A 27,047-nucleotide genomic window follows, 5' to 3' on the forward strand; every position below is an offset into this window, starting at 1 on the left:
ATATATATATATATATATATATATATATATATATATCATTCTACATCAAATATACCATTGAATTGGTATTATTAATATCATTTCAAAGTCATCTTAAACATTTTACCATTAGAAATTTGTAAACAGCCAATAACAGAAAGAGAGAGAGAGAGAGAGAGAGAGAGAGAGAGAGAGAGAGAGAATAACTCCTTGCGATAAATACACATATCTTTTCCAGAGAAGAGAGAAAGAGAGGACTGAACAATTATGCTTGTCTGTGTATATCAATTCTTTTGCAGAGAGAGAGAGAGAGAGAGAGAGAGAGAGAGAGAGAGAGAGAGAGAGAGAGAGAGAGAGAGAGAGAGATAAAAGAAGGAAGAAATAAAAACACCAATTGTATACCTTATGTAACATCCTACATCAAATTTACCTTAAATTATTATCATATTAATGTATTAATCTTAGATATTGTATTAATATAATTTCAAAGTAATCCTGAACATTACTACCATTAAAGGTATATAGGTACATACATATGTACTTCTAACACTTGCAGCCGAGAGAGAGAGAGTTACCACTATGACATGCGTAACTTGTGTAGAGAGAGAGAGCATTGTCTTTACAGTATTTAAAAGAGTAAAAGGGAAAGATTATTGTATTTAAGATACTCACATATGAATTTTGTAATTACAGTTATAGTATTGTTATTATACATATTATAGTATTATTATTGGAAAATAGTAATAAACTTATTACATATATGTACTATAAAAATGATCTCATCTCAGTAAGAGAGAGAGAGAGAGAGAGAGAGAGAGAGAGAGGAGAGAGAGAGAGATTGCATAAAAACCATTAGATTCGTTGACCATTGTATGGCACTGTTACTTGACATGTTTGACAGCTTCCCAGCTCCAAGCGTCACTGGAGTTATGAGAAGGTAGGGAAACTGATACAGAAAAAGACAAAGGGAAGAATTTTTATTTGAAATTAGTTATTATTATTATTATTATTAGTTATTATTATTCTTATTATTATTATTATTAGTTATATTATTATTATTAAATTATTATTATTAACCAAACAAAAACTTCTTTCAGTTTTCTTCTGAAGATTGAAAAAGAAACCCACAAATTCAATTTGTAACTTGTTTACTTCTAAGTATTTACATTTAGTTTTACTCCACACTGTGGAGTAAAACTAAATGTAAATACTTAGAAGTAAACAAGTTACAAATTGAATTTGTGGGTTTCTTTTTCAATTATTATTATTATTATTATAATTATTGTTATTATTATTTTGGAAGGAGACCCTCTTTCAAACAAGTCTTATTGAAAGATATTGCTGCATCAGCTGCATTCAACTTGTAATTAGTCTTCTCTATTTTTCTAACAATAGCTTTCTCTCTGCTATTACAACTGGCGAGTATTGCGCCGATATTACTCATCAGGAGCAGTCAGTTTCAGGGATAATTGTTTCAAATTTATTTTCTGGGCTCAGTTCGTGTCGCTACGTGAAATAATCCTTTAGTTCATTATTTCTAAGGTTTATGGGCTAACAAATACCAGAGAAAAATAAAACAAAAAGATGTCAGTATAACTGACTCGCTCACCCAAAATAAAAGAAGGGTGTCGGTATGGTAACTGGGGCGAGTGAGACCACTACCACAAACTTCTTGCCATTTAGAATTCTCCCACACCAAAATCCCCAACTGAGAGAGCCGAATCATAGGTCGAGGCGGCAACTACTACCACTACACCCCACGCCACGCCAACTGCCGCACCTCTGGTGGCCATCCTTTCAGTTAGCAGACTAGCAGCCACACGTGTTTTGCTTTTGCTCTGTGCTTTTTTGGATTACCTCTCTTTATTCGTCGAGATGGAACGTGCAGCTATTGCAGCAGCTAAGTTAAGTGCCCTGAAAAGGTTTGGGTTTAGTTTATTCCAGCTGTGAACTTGTTTTACCGTTTTTTAGGTGCGAATACAGGTTCCCAGTCTGGCGCATGGCGTTCCCTCGCCTCGTTTTCGGTTTGGTTCGAGGTCTCCCATACCTTGGAACCTTTCCTTTCACTTATTCACGTGTCACTCTAATCCTTTTTTGCTTAATTATATTATTGTTTATACTATTTACATCGTTTAGGGGATTTAGCCTACCCCTGGTGTTAGTTCATGCATGCATGTCTCTCTACCTAAGCGTAGGCATCTGAGTGTTTTCCTTTGTCCAGACCCTGGCCATTGCTCTCCTTATCGGCTTAGGCTAGCTCTGAGTGGTAGACTTTCTTCCGAGTCAGTCGTTCACTCCTGGACTTCCTTTCTCTTTCACTCATTGTTTTTTCCCCTATTTTCTTTATTATTGCCGTTATTATTTTATCGATGTAATAGTTTTTGCTTGATTTCGGTTAGCTTAGGGCGTCCAGCATCATTAGCCTGGGTCTCTAGTGGTCCTGTTTACTTGGTCCACTATAGATTCTGTTATTAGCAGTTTTGTTGCATCATCTCTTTATCAGTTTTGTTGCATCCTTATACAGTTTTGCTGCACCATCCTGGTCAGTTTGATTGCATGAGACCCTTGCGTTTTATTCCGACCTGGTCGGTTGTGTTGTGTTATCGTAACTTGGTCCACTTTCGATTGCGGTACCGCTGGACGCCCGTTTCCAGTCGCTTTCCCCCCCTTTCTTCTCTCGCCATAGAGTAGAAGGGAGGGAGGATCTGTCCTTGCTCGCTCCACCCGGGCCCGGCTCCCTCTCTCCCCACGCGGAGGGAGTAGGGGAGCCTGGACAGAACATTAGGCTGGGAGTGACCTTGTTCTCCCTTGCGCTCAGGGTTGCTCCGGTGTGGCGGGGGATGGGGGGTTGGCCTCCCCCCTCTCCGGTTGCGCCGGAGCTCCCCGGAGTACACGGGATCTGATTTCTTCCCTCCTCGTTTTACCCCCCATGGCGGATGGACCTCTGGCTCTTCTACCCCGGCGTCCCATTGGTTATGGGGAGGGTGGTAGGCTCCGCCAACCACCGGAGCAGATATGATTCCAGTAGGTCCTTTAGCTATCCGTTGTTCCATCGTCTCCGGCGTTTACCCCTAGGGCCACTCTTCTGGTAGCGTTGGACAGCTCCGCGCTTCGGAGTCGTTCTCCGATATATCATTCTCGCTATGCTTAAGTTTAGTTTTAAGTGATTTAGCTTAAGCTTGGGTTCCCTCCCCTGTCCTCCGTTGGAAATTTCTTGATAGTTATATGTTATATACCTATTTATATATTTACCTCTGGTTTATGAAATTTCCTTCTCTGGTGTACACCGGAGTTGTTGTGTCACCTGTTTAACCCCAAAAGGTTCTCAGGGGAGGGGTTATGCCCGTTTTTTCATCGAACTCCGGTATGCAGTGGAGTACTAGAGTAGTCTTGTGAGTGTAATCTTGATACTCATGTATCTTTCCACTTACAGGCTACCAACTGCCAGCATCCCGGCTGTAACGCCGTACTGCAAGACCCCTGCGGGCATGAGGTCTGCAGGACCCATGCTCCCTGCTCCACCAGCCATGGTAATCTGCAGGTCTGGTTTCACGAAGCTTGCTCCATCTGTTATGAGCTTGTGAACCAATTTTTGGAGGGGGTAAGTGATATATTGTTAAGCTTAAGCTCATCTTAGTCTAGTGGTTAAGGTTCACCTTTAGACTTAAGTGTTAGTAATAGCCCTCTCTTTCAGGCTGCCGCAGTCAAGGACACAGCTCTCGCGACCCTGAAAGCCTGGGTCGGTGGATTCGGGAAAAACGCAGCTAAAGGACAGCCCTACATCTTAGAGAAGAGGATGGCTGTTCTGTTGTTCCCCGGAGGCAAGTCGACGGGGTACGTCGACCCCGCTGCGGCGGCTCCGACGATCGCCTCGATCCAGCAACAGGTGGAGCAAACCCTTAAGGATGGACCAGGCCAGGACATCGCGGCGGAGGTCGCCACTCTGGACATAAATGTAGAGCCTATGGCGGTAGGTGTAGAGTTGAGGTAGGTACGTTGGACACTCAAGGGCTTCCCTTGAGTGCATCTGGATCTTTATCTCCTGTCCCTTCTTCTTCTTCCTTTCAGGGCTTTACGGGCGCTGAGCTCCCGTATAGTGCACCCGCTGCTTCTGTGGTCCCCAAGGTGAAGGGTCACAGAGTGCAGAAAACCCTTAAGAAGATGTCGTCCAAAAAGACTTCTTCGTCTTCTTCGGCTCATAAGTCTCCGGCTTCTTACCCCGGAGCAGAGAAAGTGAAAGCTTCTTCTTCTTCAGCTTAACTTCCAAAAGGGTCGAGGAGCAAGTCCTCCAGGGAGAGATCCCGCACTCCGGCGGAGTCAGTGGTTTCCCCTTCTTCTACTGCAGTCCTCTCGGGGACATCATCAGGCTCTGTGCCTACGAGTAGCTTTGATCCTGCTGTATTTTCTGCTGGAATGATGCAGCAGGTGGGAGACTTGATAGGTTCTTGAGGTCAAGCATGGAACAAATGTTCACCCAGCTTTCTGACAGAATGTCCACTCAAGAGAACCTCCTTTCTGGTTTTAATCAAGCTCCTCAAGCTACTCCTCCGGCAGTTAGTGCCGTCCTCCGGCAGTTAGTGCCGGTCTTCTTCAACTCCCGGCATATGAAACTCTCCCGGCATTCTCCATGAGTAACCCTTGGAGAGTAGCGGCTTTCGCCCCTTTCAAGGATGGCCTTATCTCCATCCCGGAGTGCGGAACTCGAAGGATTGAGGACTTCGAGTTCCACCCCGTGAACCTACAGCCTCCTTTCATGGGATATGCCAGACTGACGGAGGCAGCGCTAAATAGGGAGGACAAGATCCCGAAGGAGACAGTCCTCTATAGCAGGGATCATGCACAGAGGGAATGGCTTCACTGCTTAGAAGACTGGGATTGTATCAATACCAGGCTTCAAGCTTTCAAGAGCCCTTTCACAATCTTCACGACGGAAGAGGAAGCGCCACTTCCCTTCCTGATGAAGATTGCTGATGTCACCATCCAGGCAGGCTTGAAAGGTGATCCATTACCTCAGCTAAGAGAAGCAGACCCCACATCTCCTCTTCTCCCTTCGTTTGGCGATATGTGGGAGGACTTGCCAGCCACCTTTACGGTGGGTAAGTTTAAACCGGACTGTGCCATGGACCAGTTCGGCGAGAAACTTCCCAGGCTTCCGGACAACCTCATCCAAGCGGAGTTCGAGGCAAGGTCCAGGCTGGCAAGGACCTTAAACACTATGGTCATGACGGAAGTAGCGGCCCTCTCCTATGCGTCTGAACCGCTCTTCAAGCATTTGGCTAAGTCACAGACTCATACAGTCCAATCGGACTTGTATGAGTTTGTGGTGGCTAGGGTTAACTGCAGAAAACATGTCCTCCAGGAAGCAACTATTAGGCACGAGCCAAATAAGTTGCTTTCCTCCAACATCTGGGGGGCGGACCTCTTCCTGGAGTCGGCGGTTAAAGAGGTCCAGAACGAAGCGACGAGACTCAACCAGAGTCTCAAAGATCGTTGGGGCCTCTCTGCTAAAAGAAAACAGGACTCTTCTGCTTCAGGCAAGAAATTGAAGAAGACGAAGAGGTTTCAAACCTATCAAAAGAAACCTCAGCACTTCGTTCAGACAGTCTCGGCTGTCCCAGTCACCCAACCAGGACAACCCGCCGCAACGAAAGGCCAGACTCAGCCTATCCTCCTGATCTCACCTCAGGCACAACCTTCCACCTCTTACGCTGTTTCCCCGGCGTTCAACTCGTTGTATGAAGGCCAGGCCTTTCAACACTAACCGGTTTGCCAGGGGAAGCAGGGCCAGAGGTGCTTTTCGCCAGAGAGGAACAGGCAGAGTCATCAACAGAGGCAAACACTTCCGTGGCGGACGTGGAGCTCACCCCGCACAGCAACAGTGAGATCTCCAAGGTAGGAGGGAGGCTGTTCCTCTTCCGGCACCGGTGGGGGGTCAGCAAATGGGCACAAAGTATTGTGTCAAAGGGTCTGGGTTGGAGCTGGATCAAAGGCCCCCCTCCACCCTGACCATTCCTTCAAATTCCATCGAAGGAATTGACAGATTATACGGAGGAACTCCTTCAGAAAGGAGCAATATCGAGAGTCAAGCCTTTAAAGTTTCAAGGTCGCTTGTTCAGCGTGCCAAAGAAAGGCTCATTAAAAAGAAGAGTAATCTTAGACTTGTCCCAGTTAAACTTATCCATTCGCTGCGACAAGTTCAAAATGCTGACCATCTCGCAGGTACGGACCTTACTTCCCCGTGGGGTCGTCACCACCTTTATCGATCTTACAGACGCATACTATCATATCCCAATTGAGAGGCACTTTCGCCCTTACCTAGGCTTCAAACTAGGAGACCAGGCATTCTCGTTCAAGGTGATGCCCTTCGGACTGAACGTAGCTCCCAGGGTATTCACCAAAATAGCGGAAGTGGTTGTTCAACAACTAAGGTCGCAAGGGATAATGGTAGTAGCGTACCTCGACGATTGGCTGATCTGGGCATCAACCGTCGAGGAATGCCGCAAAGCCACAAAGAAAGTGATTCAATTCCTGGAATACCTTGGGTTCCAAATAAACAGGGAAAAGTCAAGACTCACTCCGGAGTCTTGATTTCAATGGCTCGGCATTCAGTGGGACTTAACCTCTCACAATCTGTCAATTCCGATAGCCAAGAGGAAGGAAATAGCAAAGTCAGTAAAGCAATTTCTAAAGTACAAATATGCTTCAAGGCGAAACCAGGAAAGGATCCTAGGTTCTCTCCAGTTTGCTTCAGTGACAAACGTCTTGATGAAAGCAAAACTGAAGGACATAAACCGGATTTGGCGCTCAAGAGCAAATGTCAAATCCCGGGACAAGTTGTCAGCAATCCCGCAAATTCTTCGCAACCGTCTGCGTCCATGGACACAGTCGAAGAATCTGTCCATGTCGGTGCCTCTTCAATACCCTCCTCCGGTGTTAACTATCCACACAGACGCTTCACTAAGCGGCTGGGGAGGGTACTCTCAGTTCAAAAAAGTTCAAGGAACTTGGTCACCGCAGTTCTGCCAGCTTCACATAAATGTATTGGAAGCCATGGCAGTATTTCTTACCCTGAAGAGGCTCCTTCCACCAAAAAACTCTCATGTAAAATTGGTTCTGGACAGTGCAGCAGTAGTTCACTGCATCAACAGGGGAGGATCCAAGTCAAGGCATCTGAACCATGTCATGATAGCCATCTTTTCCCTAGCGGACAAGTACAAACGGCATCTTTCCTCCACCCACCTAGCGGGAGTAAGGAATGTGATAGCAGACGCTCTATCCCGGTCAGTTCCCTTGGAATCAGAATGGTCCCTTGACAACAGTTCGTTCCAGTGGATATGCCGGAGTGTTCCAGGTCTCCAAGAAGATCTTTTCGCCTCTCAAGCGAACCACAAGCTTCCATGCTATGTGGCTCCCAACCTGGACCCTCTGGCATATGCCACAGACGCTCTGTCCATAGAGTGGAACCAATGGAAGAAGATTTACATCTTTCCTCCAGTGAATCTTCTTCTGAAAGTTCTGAACAAACTCAGGACTTTCAAGGGACAAGTGGCCCTAGTAGCCCCGGACTGGCCGAAGAGCAACTGGTATCCTCTACTTCTGGAATTGGGTCTTCGCCCTCAACGGATTCCCAATCCCAGACTCTCTCAGTCAGTACAAATGAGGACTGTGTTCGCTTCCTCAGGAATTCTCAAAACCCTAACTTTATGGACTTCATGAAGTTTGCGGCTAAAAAAGATGCAGATATAGATCCTCAGAACATCCTTTTCTTGGAATCAGATAAAAGGGATTCGACTCTGAGACAATATGATGCTGCAGTTAAGAAGTTGGCATCTTTCCTGAAGGAATCAAACATCACAACCATGACTATCAATTCAGCTATATCCTTTTTTAGATCCTTGTTTGAAAAAGGGTTAGCAGCTAGCACTATTACTACCAACAAGTCAGCCTTGAAGAAAATCTTCCAGCTGGGCTTTAATATAGACTTAACAGATTCTTACTTTACGTCTATCCCCAAGGCTTGTGCTAGACTTAGACCTTCCGTAAGGCCTACTTCGGTGTCATGTCGACGTCCTCAAACTGGCTTCAGATACTGACAACTCTACATTTACTTTCATGATGCTTTTAAGAAAGACACTATTCTTGCTAAGTCTGGCTTCAGGAGCTAGGATTTCAGAACTGTTGGCTCTGTCCAGAGATGCGGGACATATAGAATTCCTCCCCTCAGGAGAAGTTCTACTCTCCCCGGATCGCAGCTTTTTAGCTAAAAATGAGGATCCTCTATTATGGTGGGAACCTTGGAAAGTCATCCCTCTCCCATAAGACCCTTCTCTTTGTCCAGTGATGACCTTACGAGCCTTTCTGTCTAGGACATCCTCTTCTTCTTCGGGTCACCTCTTTAGGAGAGAGAAAGGTGGTACTTTATCGATTAAAGGTATAAGACAACAGATCCTCTATTTTATTAAACAAGCAAACCCTGAATCATTCCCTAAAGCACATGATGTCAGGGCAGTAGCCACCTCCATTAACTTTTTCCAACATATGAACTATGATTACTTGAAAAAGTATACTGGATGGAAATCACTGACAGTTTTTAAGCGTCACTATTTAAAGTCCTTGCAATCTTTAAAATTTCCGGCAGTGGTAGCGGGAAACATAGTTTCCCCTGACATTGCTCAGTAGTCGTAGTTGAAGATCCAGATCTCCTTTCTACCTGCCTCAATTAACATTTCATCTAACCTGCCGTTATGCTCTACACCTCGCCTTTTAGCCTTAGCTGCTCATAATTATGGCTTAGTGGTGTGTCCCTTATTTTTTTGCTAGGGACACCCACATTGATTTGTATCTTATGAGATCTCTGAGTGTGTTCCCTTATTTTAATGCTAGGGTTCCACACTCCTGCCTTGTATATATTCTTTAAAGATTTGTATTGTTATGAATTACTAATTCCTAGATAATAAGTCAATTTTTGCTTATGTAATTTCATAACTCATACCTAGAGAATAAGTTGAAATATGTTTAGATTTAAGTTTTTGTACATATTTCTAATAAGTCCTATTTGGTTTTCTTGTTTTGTATATACCTTATTCTCTAATTATATTATTGTAGGTTACTTTTAGTTTTATTGAGACCCTTTTATTTATTTCAATCTTGTGCTATTTCTCTGGTACTATTTCACGCAGCGACACGAACTGAGCCCAGAAAAAGGATTTTGATGTAGGAAAAATCTATTTCTGGGCGATGGGTTCGTGTCGCCCAGTGAAATCCCACCCTGCCCCTGCCCTGTCACCCAAGATTGCTTGCTAACTTCAGGATGGCCACCAGAGGCGCGGCAGTTGGCGTGGCATGGGGTGTAGTGGTAGTAGTTGCCGCCTCGACCTATGGGTCGGCTCTCTCAGTTAAGGATTTTGGTGTGGGAGAATTCTAAATGGCAAGAAGTTCATGGTAGTGGTCTCACTCGCCCCAGTTACCATACCGACACCCTTCTTTTATTTTGGGTGAGCGAGTCAGTTATACTGACATCTTTTTGTTTTATTTTTCTCTGGTATTTGTTAGCTCATTTACCTTAGAAATAATGAACTAAAGGATTATTTCACTGGGCGACACGAACCCATCGCCCAGAAATAGATTTTTCCTACGTCAAAATCCTTTTATTTGTTACAGTAAATGAACAAATAGGTCAAAATATAAGTTAATATATTGACCTAAGTTTATATATTGGCCAACGTTTCTCTTGGTATCATATGATCACGGCAGTGGATCGGAGCAGACTGTTGTTGCTGTCAAGATCTACTCAATATATAGCGGCAGGTCAGCAGGGGTTCCACCGCTAGCTGCGTTTTCATTGGCCGATGGCGCAATGCGTTCCCGCCATTGGTTGAAGGAAGTTTTCTTCAAGACGCTTCTCGTCGTTGAAGGTCGCGAAGTTGCAGCCTAGCAGACCGTCGAGGCTGGGGCAAGGCTTCCCTGGGCGTTGTGTCACGACGGCTCGCGATGTCATTGGCTGCTGGGCTGCTCGTCTCATCTGGTATTCTTAGATCGGGGGTGTCACTCAGTCTGGTATTACTTGTATTTATACACATATGTCTCCTTAAGTTGGTGGGGAGGAAGAGCACTTCCCGCGTCGTATTCAATGAGGGCGTATCAAGAATATAAAGATAATAGGGAGGGCTCCTGACCAGCGACGCTTGCGACTCCTCGAGGCACTCCTCATACAGCAAGAGAAGCCCTCATTGAATACGACGCAGGAAGTGCTCTTCCTCCCCACCAACTTAAGGAGACATATGTGTATAAATACAAGTAATACCAGACCGAGCGACACCCCCGATCTAAGAATACCAGATAAGACGAGCAGCCCAGCAGCCAATGACATCGCGAGCTGTCATGACACAACGCCCAGGGAAGCCTTGCCCCAGCCTCGACGGTCTGCTAGGCTGCAACTTCGCGACCTTCAACGACGAGAAGCGTCTTGAAGAAAACTTCCTTCAACCAATGGCGGGAGCGCATTGCGCCACCGGCCAATGAAAACGCAGCTAGCAGTTGAACTCCTGCTGACCTGCCGCTATATATTGAGTAGATCTTGACAGCAACAACAGTCTGCTCCGATCCACTGCCATGATCATACTCGGATGATACCGAGAGAAACGTTGGCCAGTATATTAACTTAGGCCAATATATTAACTTATATTTTGACCTATTTGTTCATTTACTGTAACAAATAAATAAATTTGTAACAATTATCCCTGAAATTGACTGCTCCTGATGAGTAATATCAGCGCAATACTCGCCAGTTGTAATAGCAGAGAGAAAGCTATTACATATTAGAAAAATAGAGAAGACTATTTACAAGTTGAATGCAGCTGATGCAGCAATATCTTTCAATAAGACTTATTATTATTATTTTTTTATTATTATTATTATTATTATTATTATTATTATTATTATTATTATTATTATTATATGATAATATTAATAGACATATGCATCTACCATAAAAATTTTCTCATCTCAGTAAGAGAGGGGAGTTATCCTTACATGTGAAATGGAAAGGTAATTTTTATCTCTTTAAAATACTACCACATGCGAATTTTGTTTTAAAATACTGCCACATATGAATTTTTTTATTACAGTTTTATTATTATTATTAACAACAACAGAAAATATCAATAAACATTTTACATACTAGTACCATAAAAATTCTTTCATCTCGGTAAAAGAGAGAGTGTGTGTGTGTGTGTGTGTGTTCTCAAAGAAAATATTTATAATGGTTCCAGCGAAACAGAGGGAGGGAGTTACCACTATGACATACATGTATTGTGTGGCAAGAGAGATAGAGAGAGGAGAGAGAGAGAGAGAGGGGGGGGGGAGTTATCTTAATTAAAAGAGTGAAATGAATTGATTATTGTATTTCTTTAAAATACTATCACGTAATATGAATTTTGTAATTACAGTTATATTATTATTATTATTATTAGTATTAGTATTGGTATTGTTATTATTATTATCATTATATTATTATTATTATTATTTTATTATTATTATTATTATTATTAGTATTATTATTATTTGAAAGTATTACAAACATTTAGTTCATATACTATGAAAATTCTTGAGTCTCAGTAAGGAGAGAGAGAGAGAGAGAGAGAGAGAGAGAGAGAGAGAGAGAGAGAGAGAGAGAGAGAAATTGCATGAACACTTGGTGGCAACAACACAACAGCTCCTCCCCCTCCAGTCCCATCAATTGATAATTGACAGCTTTAGTACCTGGAGTTAGAGAGAGAAGACTGGGATTTCCTTCATTCTTACATAATTTTTCAAACTTATAAACTAAAACCTTGCTAATTCACATTAGTATTTTGTTTAATGAATTGATATTATTGCTGTTTACATTAACCCTCTTACGCCAAAGGGGTATAATAAAAATCGTCTCTTGTATACCGAGGCGATCTCGGAGTGAGCGCTGAAGCTGAAAAAATATTTTTTTTTTTAAATCACAGCGCACTAGTTTTCAAGATTAAGAGTTCATTTTTGGCTCCTTTTTTTGTCATTGCCTGAAGTTTAGTATGCAACCATCAGAAATGAAAAAAAATATCATTATCATATATAAATATTGCGATATATGATAGTGCGAAAACAAAATTTCGTATATAGTATTCAAATCGCGCTGTGAGCAAAACGGTTAAAGCTAACGAGTTAATTGTTTTTGTTGCATTGTACACTAAATTGCGATCATTTTGGTATATAACACATTGTAAAACAATCAAAGTAACACAGAGAAAATATTATCACAAAATGATGCCTGAATTCGTAATGCGCGGACATAAAAAAATGTTTTTTTCAAAAATTCACCATAAATCTAAATATTGTTCTAGAAACTTCCAATTTGTTTCAAAATGAAGATAAATGATTGAATATTACTATACTGTAAGAGTTCTAGCTTACAATTGCAGTTTTCGATCATTTCGGACGAGTTAAAGTTGACCGAATGTCGAATTTTTTTATATATTTTACTTTATATGCAAATATTTCGAAATGATAAAAGCTACAACCTTCAATTATTTTTTGTTGTATTCTATATGAAATTGCACACATTTTCATATATAAAACTCTATGAAATGCCTAATATGAAATGGAGCAAATATAACGATAATGCGACGTACGCATTTCGGAGATTTGCGGCGGAGAAGGAGGGAAGGAAAGTTTTGTTTTTTAAATTCACCATAAATCTAAATATTGTGCTAGAGACTTCGAATTTGTTTCAAAATGAAGATAAATGACTGAATATTACTAGACTGTAAAAGTTTTAGCTCACAATTGTGTTTTTCAACTATTTCAGTAGAGTTAAAGTTGACCGAATGTGGTTTTTTTTCTATTTATCGTGATTTATATGCAAATATTTCAAAAATGAGAAAAGCTACAACCTTCAATCACTTTTTCTTGTATTCTGCATGAAATTGTGCACATTTTCATATATAAAGCTTTATGTAACGGCTAATTTAAAATGGTGTAAACATTACGACAATCACACGAAAAAATTTCTGATTTTTTTTTGGAAGAGTTACTGCGCGGACGTAAGGAAATTTTTTTTTCTTTCCCATAAATTCACCATAAATCAAAATATTGTCCTAGAGACTTCCAATTTGTTGCAAAATAAAGGTAAATGATTGAATATTACTAGAATATAAGAGTTTTAGCTTACAATTGCATTTTTCGACCATTTCGGTAGAGTCAAAGTTGACAGAAGGTTAAAATTTTGGCACTTATCGTTATTTATATGAAAATATTTCCAAACTGATAAAAGCTTCAACCATGGGTTGCTTTTAGTTGTATTGTGCATGAAATTTAGCACATTTCCATGTATAAAACTTTATGTAACAGCAAATTTAAAATGGTGCAAACATTACGACAATCGCATGAAAAAATTTATCGGAAGAGTTACCGTGCGGACATAAGGAAAAAGTTTTTTCATAAATTCACCATAAATCAAAATATTGTGCTAGAGACGTCCAATTTGTTGCAAAATGAAGGTAAATGATTGAATATTACTAGAATATAAGAGTTTTAGCTTACAATTGCGTTTTTTGACCATTTCGGTAGAGTCAAAGTTGACCGAAGGTTGAAATTTTGGCACTTATTGTTATTTATATAAAAATATTTCAAAACTGATAAAGGCTACAATCATGAGTATTTTTTGTTGTATTTTACATGAAATTGCGCACATTTTCATATATAATACTCCATGTAACGGCTAATTTAAAATGGTGCAAAAATTATGTCAAAGTGAGAAAATAATTTCTGAAATGTGTCACTGATACTTTTTAGTGCGATAAGAAAGGAATTTGTGCTTGCGCGCCTGCGTAACAATTGTAAACAAAACAACGCCCTGATCCATGAGCTCCCAGCATCCCCCAAGGCGCGTGATTCAAAAGTTTTCGGCTGGTAGGCCTATAAGTATTTTTCCGCGAATTTTTTAAAAACTTTTTTATGTCGACATTTAATACGTCCAATTTGGCACCCAGGAGACAATTTATGTCAACGTTTAATACGTCCAATTGGCGTAAGAGGGTTAATATTAATCTTTGAAAATAGTAAATCATTTATTTATCATAAAAAAACATCTCTGAGAGAGAGAGAGAGAGAGAGAGAGAGAGAGAGAGAGAGAGAGAGAATTATTATTTTTATTATTATGTGATATCCTTTAATCTTATTAAACTTACTAATACAGTATTAATAAATATTAATATTTGAAAATTAGTAAATAGTTTTTGTATACTAAAAATGTATTATTTATGAAAATAACATCAAAATACACTAATTAGTGATTATTTTCGCCGGAAAAATCCCACGAAAAGGTGAATCCCCCACAAATGATGGGTAGACATGGCCCAGAGAGAAATTTGGGAATCAGTGAGTCCGTGAACATGGAGAACGCGAATAAGGGGTTGTCCACTGTATATATATACTGTATATATATATATATATATATATATATATATATATATATATATATATATATATATATATATATATATATATATATATGTATATATATAGTAAAAAATCACAGTAGATGCACATGACTTCATTAGACACGCGATTACCACCGCGCTTTGATTTCTGCATATCATTTTCCTGTGGAATAATATATATATATATATATATATATATATATATATATATATATATATATATATATATATATATATATATATATATATATATATATATATATATATATATATATATATATATATATATATATATATATATATATATATATATATTATATATATATATATATATGTATATATATATATATATTTTGTGTATATATATATATATATATATATATATATATATATATGTGTGTGTGTGTGTGTGTGTGTGTGTGTATGTATGTATGTATGTATATTAATTAACTTTGACCACTTATTAACCAAAACTATCGTCAGGCGGGTTAGACTACTTTCGCTCTACATACCTTATATGTAATCATGTACAATTCTTCATCATGTTATCTCTAACTTTTTTAGTCATTCAAGGTTCTGTTCTTTATCATAATTTTTTATTACAGTATTACAGAAGGGTCTGACCTCTTTGTTAACAACATTGTTTAATATGATTTTCAGTAATTAAAATAACTTGTTGCTACAACTGAAGCTCTTCTGTTTGCTATCCTACAGAGCTACATGATTCCTATTTGAATTTCATGAAAATGGTACTTTAATTGCTATTTATATCATTCTTGTTTACAGCCGTCCGTATCTGTGTCTTGCTGTCCGGGGTTTGATCCTCTTAGTCCAGGTGATTCTATCTGGAATGATCTTAAAAGAGATGGAGAACTGGAGCCACAAGAAGCAGTACTAACAAAAACAAGTAAGTTGCTGCTTTATTTTGGAAAAAAATTTGATTTAATTCTCTTAAGGAAACTTGGAAAACTAATATTTAGGTTATCAAAACCTCATGTGTCTGTTATGTTTGGATATGTGTAATTTTTAAATAATGAATTGGTATGCTATGCCTCCAGTGTATTAGATTTTTTTCATTTTCTAAATCAAATCATCTTCAAGTTATTTCATTAAGTTATTTCATCATTGCTTTAATTCATTAATTTAATTTAATTTAATATTTTAGGATTTTATATATAATTTTGCAGAAAAAGGAGAAGAAATGGCAATTGCTGTTTGTGGAAAGTGCAGTGTAAGCAGTAATAGTTCTGGGATTTTGGAGATGGCGTTGACATGGGATATGCCTCAAATTGTATTTAAAAGCCGAGGAATGACACATACTAGGTGAATAATTTTTGTTTTTCTCTCATTTATTTAGGTTTATTTGTATTAAAGTGTTGTTATTGAAAAGATCTAATCATTGTATTGAATGGTGATTTTAATTATTTATCAACCCTTTGGGTAGAGCTTTTAACATATTTAATTAATGAAATTGCCATGTCCACTTGGAATATTCTTTCAAATAATAGAATATACTAAACCTTATGTCTATTAAGGTTCAGAGATTCCTCAGGACAAGTAGATATTGGCCTGTTTCATGGAAACCTGACTATTTAGAATATTAGAAATATTATGTTTTTTTATTCATGGTATTTGGAAAAATGTGGAAGTGACTTAGTGGCACTCCTAAAAGGCCTTGCTAGAGAACAGAAACAAAAATCAGTGGCTGAAGGCCAGTATCAATGGAAGAAAAAAATTATATAAAACTAGAGATTTAGTTTAACTGAAGTATATTTACACTAAATGAATTATATGAGTACTCAAACGGGTCCAGAAATGAAATAGGCAGTTGATTGCTGGTCAACCGGGACATGTAGGGGGAAAATGATCCAGGCACGGAAGTAAGGTTTGCGCACAGCGAATTGCTTCATTGTTTCTGGTGCCACCTCTAAGGGGTTCCATTTCTCTCTCACAACTAGACAAGATATTTGCATCTGCAAAGAGACTGCATTCCCGGATCAGTAGTAAGGAGATAGATGTGTGGGAAACGTTAAACATGGTTCTCTCTTATTATTTCACATCAAATTCCACTCAAAGGGATATAAAATGACTGGGAGCTTATACAGAAAGGTATACTGCATTGATTTATTAACTAAGGGGATATTTAGCATGAAACAACATTACTCCTTGATGTACCAGACGCTAGTCTAGATGAGAATATCATAATTAGACTTAAGGGGGCCAGCCGGCTAATGCCATTTTTTAAGGACAGGACTTTGATATTCATACCACTTAATAAGGTGACTTGGGTCATCTCCAAACTGCACATGATTTTCGCCTCTGACCTTTGGTTTTGTGACGCCAGGGCGATTTATCCTGAAAATAACCATTTCTCAAATATCTCCTCCCTTGATATTTAATATTAAGACCTGGGATTACTACCATATAGTAGTATAGACCTGATGTAGACCTCCAATTAAATGGGGAGTTTTTTTTCAAAAAGTCATTTTTTTGCTAGGTATGAATTTTTCATTATGGTAAAAAAAATAAACCCTATAAATCAGGAAAAAAAATTTATAAAAAAAAGACGAAACAAAAATTGGAAAAAAGTGCTTGATTTGATTGTTCTATAATGTCTTTCTGAGTTGTATACCAAATTCCAATGTTATAGCTTTAAAACTAAGTGAGAAGATAGAATTTGAAGGTCAATAACTATAGTTTTGAGATAAGGGCGTTCAAAGTTTTCCTTCATATTTATAAAGACAGTGTTAATAAATAATTATTATTTTGAATGTATATTTCTTTTTTGTGTATTAATAAACCAAAACTATTTTATTTATCATAATTTAATCATAAATGATGATCCATTTGCTCAATATTGTAGCCTGGGGCACTGTGCCAGGCAAGACATGGCACTCCTTCCTACGCAACTCTCTCTCTTTCCTTCACTATCTTGGCTTATTACAGCAAATTTTCTTCTTCTGTATGTTAGCGAGATGTTTTCCTTGTATTTTCCTCTTTGGCATGATGAAATTCTTGCTGAAAAAAGATAAACAAACGTAAAAAGCAAGAGAATATCAAAGGTGAAACTCAAACGTGTACTCTCTTTTTACAAAGACAATGTTAATAAATCATGATTATTATAAATTTCATATTCCATTTTGGGTATTAATAAACCAAAACAATGTCATTTATCATAAATGAAGATCTCTTTCCTCAAAGATCGTAGCCTGGGGCACAGTGTGACATGTGCGTCAGGCAAGACGGGGCCGTTACTTACTATGCAACCCTCCTTCTCTCTCTTCACTAAGTATGCTACTTAAAATCTTTATACCAGGTTTTTTTTTATTAGTTTTATCTCAAAAAGTACTTTTTATGATGAAGTTGATAAAAAATGGAATTTGTGGATATTTCTTGTAGAAAAATACTGCAAATAGGCAAATTTTCATTTAATAATGGGAGTATATAGTCCAGAGAAAAATCTGTGAATACGTGAGTCCATGAATCTGGAGTCTGTGAATAGGGGGGGTTCACTGTACAACCTATTTATCTTGCTAATAGTACTAACACCCAAAATAAAAAATAAGTACAGCATTTTTCCTCTGCTGCTGCTTTAACATTGCTATGGAAACTACAATGAAACAAGAATCAAATACTAACTCCAAAGTCTGAAATGACAAAAAGAAAAGATTCCTGGAAAGAACTCTGCCTACAGGAAAAAAATAAAATTTTGAGAACTGCAGTCAAATCAAAAGAACCCTACATGCATCAAGTGAGGAATTCAAAAAAGAAATTGTGCGGACTTCATCACAAGTGGAAGTTCACAACTGCCCTCTGTCCCAATCATGTGTGCAACAAAGTAACAATCTACAACTGGCTTGTAATGGATCAGTTAACCACTCTCTAACAAACCCAAGTGGTGACACTGAATACAGTATTTCCTTGTGTGGCACTAATGAAAATCAGGCTATTGACATGAAACAAAATATGTCTTAATACATATCAATGTTCCACTAAATCTAAATCTTTTAACAGTAAATCAAGTATTTTCTTAAACCACAGAGGACAAAAAACAATCGAAATACAAAATCGGAAGTTTCCAATGTAGGAAGATCAGTCTTTAATAAAGGGGGCAAACACTTCAGTCAGAAAGACTGAACAATTATGTAATTAACAACAAGAAGCATGCTCAGTCTTGTGGTTGTAATGAGTGCTTTATAAGTGCTTGCAACCAATACCAACCCAAACAGAAGACTCGATCTGGAATTGCATAGTTATGTTCAGTTGCGAAAATGTCCTTTAGCTCACCATCATGAGGATGGACTATGTTCTGAATCTTTGAAAACAAGAAGGAAGTCATTAAATAAAAAGTAGTGACATTAATAATCAGTTATGAAAAACAGAAGACTGTTGAGCTTAATACTCAACAAATAAATACCATAATTAAAAAACCTCAAAGCAACTCATATACAATAGAGCCCCGGACCTTGATGTTAATTCGTTTCAGAAGAAGCGACAAGATGTGATTTTGTCGAGATCTGAATGAATGTTTCCCATAAGAAATAACTGAAAATGGGATTAATCCGTTCTTGACCACCAGTTATTACCCTAACCTTGCCTTTTTATACAAAACATTACCCATAAATACACATAATACAATTAAATAAGTTCAGTGTTAAATAACATACCATATATGACGCACTTTTTTCATTTTTAAATATATACTGTAGCAAAATAACTGCCCCATATACATCCAATTTGGCCATATTATCAATGGTTGACTGAGCCCACGTACACCCAATTCGGCCATATTACCGATGGTTGACTGAGCGCCATAGGCTACGCTAGGTACGTAGTATGTACTGTAAGGGGTAGGCATAATTATTGTTGCTAATAAGAAAATCAAGCCTAATTCTTTCAGTAAATTAATAAAATAATAAAAATAAGCTGAATTATGTCAGGTTATTATACACTTAAGAACAATTCCATAAGTTATGTCACTAGTTTGTGGCTGTGAGCAGATGTAAACAGACATAAACATACTATCATACAGCCTACGTGTTCCCCAGTATTCGCAGGGATGGGTACCAGACACCCCTGCGAATAGCTCAAACCCTTGGATAGTTAGAACTCCCCTATAAAAATGCCTATATCTGCCTATCTTGAAAGTTCAAATACCAAATGTATACTTAAAGTATCATCCTACATTAAATATACCATTGAATTGGTATTATTAATATAATTTCAAAGTCATCTGAGGCATTTGACGATTAGAAATATATAAACAGCCAATAACAGAGAGAGAGGAAGATTGAAATGAACTTCTATAGGCAACACTCCTTCCCCTCCCATAAATACATCTATCTTCTAGAGAAGAGAGGACTGAACAATTACCTGTTTGTCTGTCTATCAATTGTTTTGCTGAGAGAGAGAGAGAGAAATGTATGTAATATCCTACATCAAATTTACCTTAAATTATATTATTGTATGAATCTTAGAGATTGTATTAATATTTTTTCAAAGTAATCCTAGACATTAGTACCCTTAAAGGTATATACATACATACATACTTCTAACACTTGCAGCAGAGAGAGAGAGAGAGAGAGAGAGAGAATTGTCCTTACAGTAATTAAAAGAGTGGGATGGAAAGATTATTGTATTTAAAATACTCACATATGAATTTTGTAATTACAGTTATAGTATTATATATATTTATAGTATTTTTATTGGAAAATATTAATAACAAACTTATTACATACCTGTACCATAAAAATGATCTCATCTCGGTAAGAGGGAGAGAGAGAGAAATTGCATAAAAACCATTAAAATCGTTGACCATTATATGGCAGTGTTCCCCTCCCCTGTCACATTACTTGACATATTTGACAGCTTCCCTAGCTCCGAGCATCTCTGGAGTTGAGAGAAAGTAGGGAAATGGATGCAGAGAAAGACGAAGGGGAGAATTTTCATTTGAAATTACAGGTATATTATTATTATTATTATTATTTTATTATTTTTTTTTTTTTGGTCTATCACGGTCCTCCAATTCGACTGGATGGTATTTATAGTGTGGGGTTCCAGGTTGCATCCTACCTCCTTAGGTGTCCATCACTTTTCTTACTATGTGTACAAGAACATGACAAATATATTAACCTACCACCTACACCCCATCTCCTGAAGAAGAGGACATACTCAAGAAAGGCCTGAATTGCCACTTCATCTCTCGCCCCTTCCCTCTCAATAAGAGGAAGGAGATAGAATACCCTTGGAAATGTACACACCACCGACACCTTTCAACCTCTCCTCTTAGCAGAAGCCCTTACAGACCGAGGAACTTATAAAAGTGACATCGTCGATCACCGTCTGCGGGATGCTGGTAAAAGTTTGAGAGAAAACGAAGACATCAATGTCAGGAGAGCCAACAAGACCGCAGCCCTAGTACTTATCAAGACTACTGAATATAGACGAAAAATCGACGAGATCCTAGCCGATACCACTGAGTTTTGACGCATTACTAAGAACCCCGTAGACGGCATTAAACGCGAAGCCAATAGGATCATAGGAACTATCAACGCAGCCACAAACGTCTTACACCTCCCTAGTATTTCTGGAGACTACAACCTCGGGTACATCTACGGTAATATAAAAACGCACAAACATGGAAACCCTTTAAGACCTATCATTAGCCAAATACCAGCACCCACATACCACCTTGCTAAACAACTAAATTCTATTCTCACCCCCTACATCCCCAGCACACATAGTTTGAAGTCATCTGCAGAGTTCCTGCAAGCCTTAAGATCTGCGCACCCTGGAGGCAGTATTGCATCGATGGATGTAGAGTCCCTGTTTACCAACGTTCCTGTAGATGAAACCATTGAAATGATCCTTGAACGTGTCTACAGGGACCCATCCACCAACCCCCTGAATATCCCCGAGCAAGCCCCTCGCTCTCTGCTGGAAATATGCACCAAAAAGGCTTCCTTCATTAACCACCATGGCCATATGTACTTACAAATCGATGGTGTAGCGTTGGGATCCCCCCTCAGGGTCTTGTTCGCAAACTTTTATGAGGGCGTAGTGGAGGAGCGTGTCTTTAAAGAGTATTAGGAAGCCTTCTATATATGTAAGATATATAGAAGCAAGGAACATTGAAGGAGATCGAGGAAATACGTCAAGCCTACCATACCCACAGCCGTTTACGATTTACCATCGAACATAGCCGTGATGGCCGTCTTCCCTTCCTGGAGGTCCTGGTTGAACAGAAGGAGGGTGTGTTCGCTACAAGGGTCTACATGAAGCCCACGAACCTGGGAATGTGTCTGAACGGCGAGAGTGAATCCCCTAAACACTATAAGGACACCGCCATCAGTGCCTACGTCAGGAGAGCTCCTTCACATTGTTCAACATGGGCAGACACCCATAAGGAGATGGAACGTGCCGCCCAGGTCCTAGTAAATAACGGACACACCAACCGCAGCATCCAGAACGTCTTTAGGAAAAACATGGAGAAATGGTACCTACAGGAACCCCGCCCAGACCCCCAGCAGAAAATTAATTTTTTCTATAAGGGAACCTTTCATCGGCGATATAAAGAAGACGAGCAAGCCTTACGGGAAATAATCAAGAATCACGTTTCCCCGACCGACAACAACAAACAGATGAACTTGATCATATTTTATAAAGTAAGAAAACATGCAGCCTTATTATGAAGAATAACCCCGCACCGTCGCAGGATCCCTTGAAGAGAATGAATGTCATCTACAGATACACGTGCCCAATCCGAGGATGCCTCGGAACTTACATCAGGATGACGTCGGTGCGCCTCTCCAAGAGGATCTCCTGTCACGTGCATGAAGGAACAATATTTAATCATGGAAGGACTACACAAAATAAAAGAATCCGCCGCAGCGACATCGTCGGTAACTTCGAGGTTATCGACCAAGCACCCGATCTACGTCGTTTGCGAATCTTAGAAGCGCTGCACATCGGGAGGGAGAAGCCCAGTTTGAACGTCACACAGGAGACGTCAGGAGCAGCAGACAACGCCCCACAATGACCATCGCACCAGAGGAATCCTGAGGGTGATCGAAGCTCAGGCTCTCACCCTGAGGACGACCTGGTAGCATATCATTCGAGGGGACCTCCACCATCACCAATGAGGATGAGGCTCCGCCCATGAAGAGGACAGCCAATCAGCAACCGGCCCCCTGATGACATCGCTCACGACGTCACAGGTGTTGCCCAATGAAAAGTGAGGTACCCATCTCCTCAAACCACCCGAATGCAATAAATAGTGTGAATCCATCTGACACAGACCATTGCACTTAGCGATCCCATCCCGAAGATGGCCAAACGAGGTGGCTGAAACATGTAGACGCTTATAGAAAAACCAGAAAAGAAGAAAAGACAAGGAATACTGGATAGACCCCTGACGACTACAGCCTGTTCCCGAGCTACGAGATACACCTGTATACCTGTTGACGACCCCAGCCTGTTCCTGATAACAAGTTGCCTTTAATAACACCAGCCCAAAATTCCGTTGACGACCTGCAGCACGATGAATATTGGACAACTTCTTTATAATACGAGCGTGCCAGAAAGACAAATCATTAGGAGAATTGAAAGAATTTTATATAAAATCAATTCTGTTAATTCTGCCATTATTTTTAATAAAATATGTTTGAAAGAAAGTCAGTTTCCAGCATATTATGATTATTATTATCATTATTATTATTATTATTATTATTATTATTATTATTGTATTTTTTATTTTTTTTTGCTCTATCACAGTCCTCCAATTCGACTGGTTGGTATTTATAGTGTGGGGTTCCGGGTTGCATCCTGCCTCCTTAGGAGTCCATCACTTTTCTTACTATGTGTGCCGTTTCTAGGATCACACTCTTCTGCATGAGTCCTGGAGCTACTTCAGCCTCTAGTTTTTCTAGATTCCTTTTCAGGGATCTTGGGATTGTGCCTAGTGCTCCTATGATTATGGGTACGATTTCCACTGGCATATCCCATATCCTTCTTATTTCTATTTTCAGATCTTGATACTTAAACATTTTTTCCCTCTCTTTCTCTTTAACTCTGGTGTCCCATGGTATTGCGACATCAATGAGTGATACTTTCTTCTTGACTTCGTCAATCAACATCACGTCTGGTCTGTTTGCACGTATCACCCTATCTGTTCTGATACCATAGTCCCAGAGGATCTTTGCGTGATCGTTTTCTATCACTCCCTCAGGTTGGTGCTCGTACCACTTATTACTGCAAGGTAGCTGATGTTTCTTGCACAGGCTCCAGTGGAGGGCTTTTGCCACTGAATCATGCCTCTTTTTGTACTGGTTCTGTGCAAGTGCCGGACATTCGCTTGCTATGGGGTTTATGGTTTCATTTTTCGTATTGCACTTCCTACATATGGGAGAGATGTTATTTCCGTCTATCGTTCTTTGAACATATCTGGTTCTTAGGGCCTGATCTTGTGCTGCTGTTATCATTCCTTCAGTTTCCTTCTTTAGCTCTCCCCTCTGTAGCCATTGCCATGTGTCATCGCTGGCTAGTTCTTTAGTCTGTCTCATGTATTGTCCGTGCATTGGTTTGTTGTGCCAGTCCTCTGTTCTGTCTGTCATTCTCCTGTCTCTGTATATTTCTGGGTCTTCGTCTACTTTTATTAGTCCTTCTTCCCATGCACTCTTTAGCCACTCGTCTTCACTGGTTTTCAGATATTGCCCCAGTGCTCTGTTCTCGATGTTGACGCAGTCCTCTATACTTAGTAGTCCTCTCCCTCCTTCCTTTCGTGTTATGTATAGTCTGTCCGTATTTGCTCTTGGGTGTAGTGCTTTGTGTATTGTCATATGTTTCCTGGTTTTCTGATCTATGCTGCAGAGTTCTGCCTTCGTCCATTCCACTATTCCTGCGCTGTATCTGATTACTGGCACTGCCCATGTGTTTATGGCTTTTATCATATTTCCGGCGTTGAGTTTTGACTTGAGTCTCTGCATATATTCTTTCCTGACCGTGTCCTTCATCTCTTGGTGTTTTATATCCCCTCCTTCCATTATTCCCAGGTATTTGTATCCTGTCTCATCTATGTGTTTGATGTTGCTCCCATCTGGTAGCTTTATCCCTTCAGTTCTCGTTACTTTGCCTTTTTGTATGTTGACTAAGGCGCATTTTTCTATTCCAAACTTCATCCTGATGTCCCCAGATACAATCCTGACAGTCTGGATTAGGGTCTCTATTTCCTTGATGCTCTTACCGTACAGCTTGATGTCATCCATGAACATCAGATGGTTGATTCTGTTGCCTCTTTTCTTGAGTTGGTACCCAGCATCCATCTTCTGTAGTACTTTTGTCATGGGAATCATGGCTACTATGAAGAGTAGTGGAGACAGTGAGTCGCCCTGGAAGATCCCTCTCCTGATATTAACCTCTGCTAGTCTTATTCCAGAGCTTGTAAGTATTGTTTTCATACATTCAACTTACCTGTCAGATATATACATAGCTATCGACTCCGTCGTCCCCGACAGAAATTCAAATTTCGCGGCACTCGCTACAGGTAGGTCAGGTGATCTACCGCCCTGCTCTGGGTAGCAGGACTAGGAACTATTCCCGTTTTCTAATCAGATTCTCTCTGTCGCCGGTAGTATCAACATTGTTGTTACTTCTTCCTGACTGGAATTCTTTTTTCACAACGCTTTTGATCATCTTTCGACTGATTTTTGGTGACGTACTTGGATCGTTGTTTGGCATTTGCTATCGTGGACTGGTTTTTGGACCTCGCTTTGGATTTTCGTGAATATGTCTGATTCTAGTGTTAGCTTCAGAGTGTGTGTGAATGAAGGCTGTAAGGTGAGGATTCCGAAAGCTTCGGTAGATCCTCACACTACATGCAGTGGTTGTAGAAAGGTTGAATGCTCAATTGAGAATACGTGTAACGAGTGTGAGAGATTGAGTGCGCAAGAATGGAAGAATCTAACTTCTTACTTGAAGAAGTTAGAGAAAGATAGAGGAAGGCGGCTTACAAAAGCCGGAAAATGTCTACTAGTTCTGTAGCTTCTTCTTCTTCTCTTAATTATGCCCATTCTATTTCAGCCCGTTCACAAGTTTATCCCTCTGATTCCGCCTCAGAAATAGCGGAACTCAGAGCTTCCCTTAAAAAAATGCAAGAGAAAATGGAAGCATTGGAAGGTAAGAGAAGTGAATGTGGTTTCTCGAGTGATGTTAGTGTCCCCAGTGTAGTGGAGGGGGCGTCTGGTCATCCCTGCGACGCTCCCAGGCCTAGACCTCTTCCAAGCTCCCTGGGCCCAGAGGAGAAGGAAAGTCGAAAGCCTTACGGGGGTCGTGGGAATCCCCAACGATCACTGGCGTCCCTTCGGCAGAATCGTATACATCTCAGACTGCCAGGGACAGCTATAGAAAAAGCGTCCTTCGTGAGTGCTTTTCATCTTCTAGTTTCGCCTTCTCCGAGAAGAGGATGGAAGGAATCGAAGCTTTCACGTCCGCTAAAAGGAACTGGAAAGAACCTGAGCTTAATTCTAGCCCCGAGCGCTTCTCTGAAGAGGAGGCGCCTTCGGTAATCAAGAAAGCTAGAAAGGATTTAGATCCTTGGAAGGGAAAAGACTCTCGAGCGCCTTCCAGATCTCCTCCTCCTGATTCGAATGAGCCTTCGACCAGGAGAATTTTGATGAATGTACAGGAGCAAATAGCGTCTTTGGTAGGAGTACTTTCTAAAGAGCCTACTCGTAAAAAAGGATGACAGGCTTCCGATTAAGAGATCCAAATACCGATCTCCTGTCAGGCGCGACGAACCTCCAGGGGAGTTGTCGCACAAGCGGCCATCTCTGGGGGGAGCGGTGCGTTAGGCAGGCGAGATGTGGGAAAGGAAGTAACTCCTACCAAGCGTCAGGCGCCAACTAGGAGCCAGGCGCCAAGTAGGCGCAAAGAGCCTGACTTTACTGTAGATCGTTCTAGGCCCAGATCTTCATCCAAGCAACAAGAGCCAACTGGAGAAGAGGGAACTCCTGATAGGAGTATAGCGCCCGCTAAGCGCAAAATACTTGCTATTTGAAAGGCGCATTCCATGAGCGATACTCCTACCAAGCCTCAGGAGTATTCGGAACTAGATGCGCCCTTCCGTTAGGTCAGGAGTATCGGGAAGAGATACTCCTGCCAAGCGCCTTGATTACTCTGGCCTCGATACTCCTCCCAGGCGCCAGGAGTATTCTGGACTTTTTACTCCTACCAGGCGCCAGGAGTATTCGAAGCGCGATGCGCCTACCAAGCGCCAGGAGTATTCTGAGCTTAATACTCCTAACAGGCGCCAGGAGTATTTGGAGCGAGATGCGCCTTCCAGACGCAGGAGTATTCGAAGAGTGTAACGACTGTCAGGCGCCAGGAGTATTCCAAACAGGATACTCCTACCAGGCCTCAGGAGTATTCTCAGCGAGATACTCCTGCTAAACGCCAGGCGCATTCTCCTCGTGAAGAGCTTGACATCCGACAGGAGTCTAACAGGCGTAGAGCAGTGATACGTGACTCGCCTAATGATAAACGTAAGGAGAGAGTTACTCCTAGCCCATCTCCTTATAGAAGTGCTTCTTCTTCGGAAAGGAAGAAATC

At 40.3% G+C, this 27,047-nt stretch overlaps 2 protein-coding genes across 4 annotated transcripts in view; both read left to right on the top strand.

The window, feature by feature from the left end:
- The window catches only part of LOC135210986 (transmembrane protein 17B-like), a 708,558-nt gene that overhangs the window by 131,943 nt on the left and 549,568 nt on the right, over positions 1-27,047 (top strand). The gene's annotated exons all lie outside the window — the stretch shown is intronic.
- LOC135210983 (non-lysosomal glucosylceramidase-like) overlaps positions 1-27,047 on the top strand; it is a 343,346-nt gene that overhangs the window by 98,036 nt on the left and 218,263 nt on the right. Inside the window, exons 6-7 of the mRNA XM_064243984.1 lie at positions 15,231-15,351; positions 15,632-15,767. Coding sequence (XP_064100054.1) covers positions 15,231-15,351; positions 15,632-15,767 — 257 coding nt within the window. The remainder of the gene's footprint in view (positions 1-15,230; positions 15,352-15,631; positions 15,768-27,047) is intronic.

The sequence above is a fragment of the Macrobrachium nipponense genome, chromosome 4, assembly GCF_015104395.2.
Source record: "Macrobrachium nipponense isolate FS-2020 chromosome 4, ASM1510439v2, whole genome shotgun sequence".
NCBI lineage: Eukaryota > Metazoa > Arthropoda > Malacostraca > Decapoda > Palaemonidae > Macrobrachium > Macrobrachium nipponense.